The following is a 10,657-nucleotide window of genomic DNA, read 5'->3' as shown; positions in this document are numbered from 1 at the left end:
CTCAGCCTCCCGAGTAGCTGGGACTACAGGCGCCCACCACCTCGCCCGGCTAATTTTATTTTTTAGTAGAGATGGGGTTTCACCGGGTTAGCCAGGATGGTCTCTATCTCCTGACCTCGTGATCCGCCCGTCTCGGCCTCCCAAAGTGCTAGGATTACAGGCTTGAGCCACCGTGCCCGGGTAAAGTACAATTTAAAAAAAGAAAAAAAAGAAGAATCAGGCCAAGTAGGCTGTGTCCCAGCTCTGCCACTTATGAACTGTGGGACTCAGACACGGAATTTCCCTCTCTGTCCCTTAGTTTTCTCGTCTATAAAATGGCAACTATAATGCCTACTTTATAAGGCTATTGGGAGAATTAAGAGTTCACCTGACAGTGTCTGGCACATAGGCACTTGACAAATATTTATTATTACAGGTCTTTGAAATTACATCTTTCCCTTAAATTTGATAACTTAGTGGCAGGTTACTCTTTTATAATCTTGACACAGTCCCACTGTGCAAAGCTCTCCGATCTCAGCTTCACTAATTTGTCATGTGAAATGACGATGATGAAACAAACTGTAATTACATAGAAAGATCACTTAGAATGTTAGAGTGGCTGCTGTTGCTTGTTTCTATGCTGTTTCACTTGCATATTAACTGACACTGCCTCCTTAGGTGACCACGTCAAATGCCTAGGACTGTGTTAACTATTTTCCAACAGCTAACATAAGCAAGAAACAGAGGAGCAGGGTGACTGCTTAAGCTAAAGGAAGTTATTTCTTTACCAATTTTTGCCACTTTTTAAATTTTGTGATCAATTCTCAATTCAGTGGGAAAATGTGAATAGTTCCCACGTATCTCTCTCTCTCTCTCTCACACACACACACACGTCCTTGGCCAAGAGCAGACAATTTATATTATTCATTCTTTATAGTGAGAGTTTATAAAATTTCATCCATTTATGAGAATTGTTACAAAATCCAGGGAATTAACAGGAAAACTGGACGACACTTCTATTGAGTATTGGTAAGTGCCAGTTAAAGTGTACTTCTGGGTAAAATGAGTAATAAAAGTTGCCAAATCTAAAACAAACAAACAAACTTCTATTTTTTTAAGAAGTTCAAATTTGGATTAGTTCCTGAGAGTGGTGAGTAATGGAATAATAAACAGATAAGGCAGTGATCGTTGAAATAATAAATGACAGAAGGGTAGCAAGACATGGTAGAATGGATACATTAATAATTTTTAAAAGGATTAATATTTAGAAGACTATTGTGGAAAAGATCAAGTTTTAAATTGAAAAGTAGAGGTTTCAAGATGGTGAAAGTTAGAAAAGGACGGAAGTACACATAAGCTTCAACTGAGGGATGAACACCTAAATCAAATTGCCTAGGATGATCCACAACGTTATTGTAGTAATAATCCTACCACAATCCTGAAAACAACCATAGTGGTATGTTCGACAGTTCTTCCTGAGTTTCTGTTTTGTATGCTACCCTGACAGATTATTTTTTAAAATTTCTCAGTGAGAAATGTATTTACGTACTGGAGTCCAAAAAGAAATATTAGGATATTTAAAAAAAAATAAATGCAAACTCATCTATTGAATTCAGCTTATGTAACTTGGGACAAATCAGCTAAGTGAATAATTTGGTATATTAAAATCTAGAAATTCTCACCAAACTACACTCCATATATTATTTGTGGGTAATAATCACTGAAGCCAGTTTTCTTCAGCCTCTTTATTCATTAGCTTAAAATTTTCAGTTGTCTCCTAAATAAATCAAAAAGCAAGGAAAGTGTCCAGACTACCTGGTTTCCATACTTTCTTTGGCTCTTCATAGTCCTTGTTTTCTGGATTTGGAGACTCTAGAAAGCTGAGATCTTCTGTGACACTTTCCCCCTCTTGGCTCTTGAGGCTGTCTTCCTCTTCTTGAATAGAGGATTCTAATTCGGATTCTTCTGAATCAAGAAATATTTGACCAGCAACTACTCTGCCTGCAGTAGTATGGTCCTTTACTGACTCATCTGATGTCAAAGTAGTCTGAGAATATAAAGTATTTTTAGTTATCAACAATGCCAAGACTTTCCCCAACCCTATTTGACTGTTATTTTCACTTATCCAGATATCACATCTCCTTCAGCTCCTTGAAGTGCCACACTCACTCATCTCTACAGGCTTCGGCATGTGTACATCACGTGCCTTCCTTCATCACCTAACTTGTAGTCTTTCTGAATTTCAACTTAGATGTTATTTCCCCCCGAAGCCTTCCTTAATTCCCAAAGTCTGGGTTAGGTTTTCCTCCACATGCCCCCAGCATACCTTATACTTCTACTTCCTGCTTTTATCTACATTCCCTCAAATCTAAAGATCAGAGCTCATAACTGATTGCAGGGTTGGGTTGGTTAGTACTTGGATGGGAGAGCTCAATCAACCAATAAGTGCATTAGCTCACTGGATTTATTTTTGAAAACTGAAAAGTGGAAACAAATGACACCGGTTAAATTTTCAAACTTAGACACACACACTCACAGACATACACACACACAGAGCACATTCAAGTTGAAATGAAATATTTACTATCCCCTCTTGTAGGTCAGTATTTTCTTCCTCCAGAAAAACTAGACCTAATACTAATACCATCTGTCTTTTTCTGTCCCTTTAATTCAATTGTTACTCAAAAGTTGCAGATTTCATATCCTTTCTAAGACACATAATTCATGCTTTTAAATCAGGCAGCAAATACTAGCCAATACATATTTTAGTACATACCTTGGAATCTAGGGATTCATCCTGGCTGCCTTCTTCATCTGCAAAGAAAGTTTAAGACAATTTAGTAATCTTTCTTGTTGAGAAATTATAGTTATTATTAAAAGAAAACATTTGAAAAGTATAGCAAATAATGATCAGACATTGGATAAATAAACCTAGAATTATTTTAAAGTTAGCTATATTCAGCAATTGTTCAGAAAAGATCAAATGAAAGTGAAAAAAAATGGGTTGGGGGTTTAGTTTCTCTCTTTCTCCAGGGACGACATTAGCTTCATCTGTTACAAAGGTAGGAAGACCAACAGTCTCCACCAACAAAAACAGGTTATTTCTTCACATGCCATCCAATTCTTGTGGGTCTATTTAGCCTATTTCTGAGAATGAGTTACTAAGTTCAAAAAAATAAATCTCTAATTTCATACTCCGGGCTTCCACCTATTCTGTTTCTCTGCTCAGGATCTTGAGTCAGAGTAGCCCATTTTAGTGCTAATTAGTATTTTTATTGTTTACTACTAGAGTAAGGATGGAAACTAAGAATTATTATTTGAGAGCAGAGTGGCAAAACAAATATATTTAGGATTTGTGTTCTACTCTACTCAGAGATAACCAGATGCAGGTAAAAAGCAGCATGGTCCTATCATATATTCACTCAATTGAGAGCTATGTATTAAGAAGTCAATAACTTGTATTAAACAATTAAAAACAGTCACTGGTCACAGTTTGCTTACACATTCACACAGCCTGCTTTGCTGTTGTCTGATTACATTAATGTTCCTTCTGTTACTCTTTCCATGTTTTCTGACTATTACTTTTCTGGCTGCTTGTTACTCTTCTTCCTGCTCTTACATAAACACATGCAACAACTTAATGTTCAGATGCAAATGCTTGATTTTTGTATTCCTTGCCAGTTTAAAACAGCAAATCTGTCAGATCATCTTTAAGTTTCCCTCTTGCTCTTAAAATTACCTGATTTTATTCAGGAGTGAGTTTCAGTTTTACCCGCTCTATAAGCTGTATGAGAAATTAACCAGTAGACAAAATCTTGTAAGACCATGTGATTTTTACTAGAAAATCTGCTAATAGAGTTTCATCTATACTTTACTTCATATGGCTTTATCTTAAATATTATTTGTAATTTGTAACTCTAAAATATAACAAAAAACATGTGTAAGAGTTTGTCAAAGTACTGAGTTAAGACTAAGAAGTACAACAAACTCAATTATGCACAAAATACAAGACACTATCTCACAATATTTCTTTTGAATATTCAAAACTAGCCCACTAGTGAGGTTTTGCCATATATGAAAGTGCTGTGAAGTTGACAAAAATTTAAATTACAGCTACTATTCATATTCACCTACTTTTAGATTACCTTCAAAGTACGTTTTACTTCTGGCAGATGAAGAGAAGGTTATGCCACATATTAGTCTTATAGTGCCCATAACATTAGGAAATGATGTCAGTTAATTAACAATTGTCCTTCATGCTAACTTCTTCACAAGCATTACCCAAAGCCCCATTTCTAACATGCGGTTCAAATTCCATTCTCAGCAAATCTTTAAAGAAAAAAAACCATCTCTATAATATAACAAAGTTGTACTGTAAGTACATGTAATTAATCACAAACTTCAACTAGTTAATATATCAAGAACAGACATTAAATGTTTAAACGTATATTAAATATCCCCAAATGCTGAATGAAACTTTAGCTGGAACTCTAAATCACTCTCACTAAATTGCTACATTTAGTACCTCACCACAACAGGCTACATAGGTAGCTAATAGATGAATCATATAGACACACTGGTAAATACACTTGAAGACATGTACAAGCTGTTAGGCATTAGAGTAGCAAAATGTGTTTTCCAACTCCAAGAAACATGATTTGTGACATCAGGGTTATTTCATGTGAATTGCATCATGCTTCCCTTTCTCTCCCTCTCTCTTCGCAACCTGGACTATATACTAATATTACCGGTAAATAAGATAATTCTCAGTTACTAAACTGGGAAAGTCTACTCCAGATGGTAGTCTCAAAGCATAAGCTATTTTCTTTTTCAAACGGATACAAACATTCACACAACACTTTTTAAAGAGTTGTTTATAACCTAGGAACTTCTGATATGTAGTATTCAGGTAAGGATTAAAGAGACTGAAGTTATGCATAAATAAAAAGCAAATAGTAATGTTTTCATCAGAACACAGATATCAAGCAACAAGAAAAAATGCAAAAGGATTAAGTTATGCATTTCTTGCTCATCCAAATGGTTCATACTACTTTATTAACTGTACACCTTCCTTTGAAAAAGACCAGTTTTTATTTTTATTGTATTAGCTAACAAACTGCAAAGTACCAGAGATATGCTTTCAGGGAAAAGCAATCACTACAAAAATTTTCCACTCATCATGTAAATTAAACAGACTGACAAGCTTTAAACACAGAAAGTCTAAAGAATTTGGTGAAAACAGACCAGATCCCTGTTCTCTGCGTTAGCTCTGAATCGATACAGATCCTAAAATATTCTCGATTCTAATTTCTTCAATTCTGAGGCCTGGAGAGCTAGTTCTGGAACCTGGCTTCATCAAACGTTAATTCTGACACACATGGTTCAGTAACAAAAGCTTGCTCAGTCTCTGTTTCTCAACCTGCCAAAGGGGTAACACCTCTATCCCGCTGACTCACAGTGTTTTAAGGAACAACTAAACCAGTGAAATTAAACATCCTCTGCTATCTGAAAACTACTCTCTGAATTTATAATTATTACCTGAAATACCTGGCAGTGGACCTAACTAAAATGACTAAAAAGAAAAATAAAGGTTAAGCCATTTGCGTCTTCCTGCCAAAAATAAGAAACATGCATTTGTGAGAAAAACTGGAACGTTTTCACTATTATCCTGAGAAAATGAAGAAATATCCTTTTAGTGTCCTCCTTTAAATTTATTAACAGAAAAGAGAAAATGTTTCTAATATTAGCCACGTGTTAACGACGAGAATATCTTCTGAAAAGTGTATCACTGGGTGATTTCCTTTTTGTATACTTAAATAAACCTGAATGGGATAGCCTTCTACATACCTGGGCTATATAGTGTAGCCTGTTGTTCCTAAGCTACAAATCTGTACAGCATGTGACTATACAGACTACTGGAGGCAACTGTAACATAAAAGTATTTGTGCACATAAACATAGCTAAACATAGAAAAGCTACATTAAGAATATGGTGTAAAAGATTAAAAAATGTATACCTGTCTAGGGCACTTACCATAAATGAAAGTTGCAAGATTAAGAGCTGCTGTGGGTGAGTGAGTGGTGAGTGAATGTGAAGCCTAGGATGTCACTATACACTATTGTAAACACTGTACACTTACACTACACTAAATTTCTTTTTTTAAAAGTGTGCTACCATGTTACAATGGCTACAAATCACTGGGGGACAGGAATTTCTCAGCTCCATTATATTCTTACAGGGCCACTATCTTACATGGGGTTCACTGCTGATCAAAAGGTCATTATGTAGCATATGACTATATCATATTTTTACGTAACTCTAAAACACAATATTAGATAACAGCTACCAACAGCAATAGAATCAAGATTATCTTTGTTGGCTGACCATACTCGACCTGGATAAATGTGACCTGCCCTGGGTAACCACTAACATTCCAACACAAAATTATCACCAAAAACTTGATTTTCATACTGGAGTAAAACTTTAAACTTTGAGGCCAAAATCCTGTGAATGAAAATGACAATTGAAAATCCACTGCCTAATTTATACAACTTTATTTTACACAGTTTTTTTTTTTTTTTGACACGGGGTCTCACTCTATTGTCCAGGCTGGAGTGCGGTGGCATAATCACAGCTCAGTGCAGCCTCAACCTCCTGGGGTTCACTCCATCCTCCCACCTCAGCCTCCCGAGTACTTGGAAGTACACGTGTGCACCACCACACCTGGAGTTAGGTAGAGATGGGGTTTCACCATGTTGCCCAGGTTGGTCTTGAACTCCTGGGCTCAAGTGATCCTCCCACTTCAGCCACCCAAAGTGCTGGGATTACAGGCATAAGCCTGGCCCGCACAGGTGTTTTATGATACATGAACTTCATGTGAGCACAGTACTGCCTTTATTATCTTTTAGCACTCACATGTACATTGTTTTAGTTCCAGCTAAGGCTTTTGCCTTTACCATTGAAATGTTTTGGCACAGCTTTAACTACGATGGAAATCAGAGCAGACATTTCTTGAATACAGTCCTCTACCTACGTCAATACAACCCAAGGATTTAATATATCAGTGTTGAGTCTTTTATTATAACATCCTGAAAGCCCCAACTGTTGATCTTCAAATATCTTTTCCACTAGCATGGAGCTCTAAGTATATGAAACGTAGTCAAAGACAGAAAAATTTCTATGCTTTAATTTTCTTTAAACTCTGCCAATTAAATTTAGAGGGATACACACTGTGCTCTTTCATTACTGTAGTTCTCTTTAGTGTGAAGAATCCCTCATGGAGATTGTTAATCTATGTATACCAGAGCTGTTCCAGACCTAAAACCACGCGTTTAACAACCCCATAAGAGGAATTCTGATGCAGAAGGTCCATGGTCCAGCAGGTACTCTACTCATTAAGCTCAACAACTTCATTTCAAGCTTTTTGATCAAATATTAAATAACTGCTAAAAGTGCTTCGAGAGTTATGTAGAGTCTAAAGATCTGGTCATTAAACTCAAACCACCACCACTACTGGAGGGAAGGGAGTGGACCTCAAAGAATGACGTTGGCGGTAAAGTAATTAGCACAGGGTTGGTGCTTTTGAAATGGTATCTTAAACCACATCATGGATAGAATTTAGGTTTAGGCCTCTTATTTTAGAAGCAGAATGACGTTATGGCATTCATTTACAACTAGGACAGGTAATTTGGGGATTCAAATAACCATCTGGGAAATTTTCTGTTAAAAAAAGCTGACATTTATTAAAAAAAAAAAAAATTGACATTTATACTCTGTGTTGTCTCCCCAAAACGTAAAGCCACAGAACAGCTGTCTTGTTAACCGAAACAGATTAAAATTCCAAAGTTTACTGTACTAATTTTTTTATCAACACTTAGAAACACGAAGTTTTTCATGAACACTCTCAAAATGGAAATTTTCAAATGTAGGCAGATTAAAACATTAAAAAAAGGGGGGGGGGACTAGAACCAGAATAAAAATTAGCTAACTGGAAAATCAATTCAAAAGCACACAAATTTCTGTATCTATATAAAACGCAACTTATAAGAACCAAGATTTTCCCAAACATCATAAACAAACATGGGGCAACTCAGAAACACTGAGACAGGTCACCGCTTTCTCAGGAAGGTTTCAAAAAAGTAGAAAGTGGCTACGATGAGATCAAAAGTCTTCGTTTTTAAACAAACGGACCAGGGACCATCTCAGGTGTTAGGCAAACTCACCAAACTACTGTCAAGATCCTGGTCTGGATGGATCCTCCTCTGCCCTAAAGAGACAGCTCCAGGTTTGTCAATTATTTAACTTTCAATTCCCAAGCCCAGAGTTCCAGACCAGACCCTTCCTCTACCCCAGGGTCGAGGAAGCTCCACTCGGGCTCCTGGGTCAGGATTCATTCCTTTGGAGTCAATTCCACGTTCGTGAGAAAGAGTCGCGTTAAAGTTTGTTACGTGGGAGAGAGGTGTGGGCAGAGTGACCGCCCCTTCTTTTTCCACCCCACTCCACCTCCCTAAATAGCCCCTTTGGCGCAGGCCAAGCAAAGCCAAAGAGCGAGTGACAGGCCAGTGCGAGGTGTGCCCAGGGAGAACCGGGTCCCGAGTCTGGGTCCCCACGGCCCTGGCCGGCGGTAGAGGCTGGGGGGCGGAGGCTCTGGGCCTTCAGCCCGAGGGGGCGGATACTGACCCGAGGACGCCGAGGCTAAGCTCAGCAGCACCGCACAGAGCAGCAGCGTCAGCCCTATCCGGACCCGCATCCTGCTCTCGGGGCCGGTGCCAACCCCTAGAGCTGTCGCCTTCGCCTCTGCCACCACGGAGTCACCGCCGCCGCTTCGCCGCTGCGCTTCCGGCTCTAGTCTCCTTCCTCCGCCCCTTCCCAGGCCTCCCTGACCAGGGCGCAGCCAATCTCCGCCCGCCGTCGCGGTCGTCTGGTCCAATCACCATGGTCTCCCCGCCCGCCCCCATTGCTCCGCCCCGGGGTCATTCATTGGCCAATCATTGTACCAGGCTCCCACACCAGCTTTCCCGGTTGGACCACGACTCACGGACATGGCCCCTGCTAATTGGTAGCACCGTTTCAACCGGAATCAGGGCGTGAATCAAAGACTGAGAGAAAAGAGGCTCATCCAAGACTACAATTCCCCGAAGGCTCTTCATGTGATTAACTCGGGGGGTGCTCTTGGGAAACGTAGTCCATCGTGGGACAAGATTTATAAGTGCGGGTGACTGTTAAAGTTACAATGTAACTAACACCTGGACTAAATTTTAACTCAAGGCTGTGGATTCACAAGCCTTTTTAAATTGATCCAAAATAAATATTAAGGAATAATTTTAAGAACTTGTAATGTGTTTAGCATTTTTTCCTGTTTTATTAAAAAAATTTAAATTGGGCATACTGATACGAGCACTGAGAAAAATACCACAGCTAGTTAAATTTGAGGTGTTTTTTAAAACTTAGATAAAACAGTACCGTGAAGTATGGAAACCAGGGTGCAACTCACTACCTGTTCTCCTTTCTCCGACGAAACAAAAGGAAATAAATCCACTCAGTACAGATTATCTCAATACAGTATTTATTTTCACTGGGTCCACCAGAAAATAATCATCTAGAAAATGTGCCAACAGCCTTTGAAAAAGTATTTTAAACATTTGTCCTCATCATTCTCTTCTTGTGAGTTGCATTGTTCTCTTCTTTCCTAACTAAAGTCAGGAGACCAGGTGCATATGTGTGGAGGTAGAGGTGACAGTGATTGCATCGCAGGCATGGAAATACTCTATGTAATAAGCACCAATTCCAGGCATGTTCCAACTGGGTAGCAGAGCAGTGGCTTGGTGTTCCTGGCCCTTCTTTCATCAAACCTTGTCGTTCTGCTTTCCCCATCATCCACCCACTGTCAGCTCTAAGGCCTAGAACCTAGTCCAGCCAAGTGAAGGGCTTTGGAAAAGTCTCTGCTGGCCATGTGTCTTAGCACTTCTCGGCATTTGTCTTTGTCTTCCTTTTTTTTTTTTTCTGAGATAGAGCCTTTTATTTTCAGGAAGATGGTAAAAAAAAAACAACCACTGTTTCTCATTCACATCGGAGGAGTGGAAGGAAAGAATTATCTCCTCCAAAAACTTGTCTTTTCAACTACAACCTCCTTGGCTCTCCTCACCATTTCTGTCACTAACAATGTTCCCTCTGAGTTCCTCTGATTATAAATCACAGAGTAAAATCTGGTATATTTTCCTTCCTTTTTCATTTTATTGATAATCAAGTTCTATCAACTCACTATGTAACTTTTATTTTTTAAATTTTATTATGTACCTCTGTTCTCTCCCTCACTGAAGACTCCCCTAATGCTTTCATTTTCTCTCACCTGGATGATGCACCTGAGTTCTAGCCATATTCACTGACATCATTCTCCCTTTAACTTGAATTGCATATCATGGCCATATTAATTTTCCTTAAACACTACTTTCATATGCCTATTGAAAATTTTCAATGGCTACACTTCTCACAGAATAAAAAAAATTAGAACTTATTCTCCTCACAAAATAGAAACTGTGCTGACAGTTCTACTCTGTTGGGGAAGTACTGGGGAAGAAACTTCTGCCTTGTATAGAAGAGCCAGTGATGATCTGTTTGATTAAAATTCGGGAAAGTTTACTGCTTAGTTAAGGCCTAACTTCTTTTTTCAGTTTTGTCT

At 38.6% G+C, this 10,657-nt stretch overlaps 1 protein-coding gene across 1 annotated transcript in view; it reads right to left on the bottom strand.

The window, feature by feature from the left end:
• SEL1L (sel-1 suppressor of lin-12-like (C. elegans)) overlaps positions 1-8,835 on the bottom strand; it is a 67,112-nt gene extending 58,277 nt beyond the window's left edge. Inside the window, exons 1-3 of the mRNA XM_011949464.1 lie at positions 8,659-8,835; positions 2,756-2,793; positions 1,795-2,026 (exon numbers count right to left, since the gene is read on the bottom strand). Of these exons, the coding sequence (XP_011804854.1) occupies positions 1,795-2,026; positions 2,756-2,793; positions 8,659-8,728 (340 nt within the window). The 5' untranslated portion in view covers positions 8,729-8,835. The remainder of the gene's footprint in view (positions 1-1,794; positions 2,027-2,755; positions 2,794-8,658) is intronic.
• Between the last annotated feature and the right edge of the window lie 1,822 nt (positions 8,836-10,657).

This window comes from Colobus angolensis, unplaced genomic scaffold (assembly GCF_000951035.1).
Source record: "Colobus angolensis palliatus isolate OR3802 unplaced genomic scaffold, Cang.pa_1.0 Scaffold3, whole genome shotgun sequence".
Lineage (NCBI taxonomy): Eukaryota > Metazoa > Chordata > Mammalia > Primates > Cercopithecidae > Colobus > Colobus angolensis.
The sequence above is the reverse complement of the archived record's forward strand: the minus strand, read 5'-3'. Positions and strand labels throughout refer to the sequence as shown.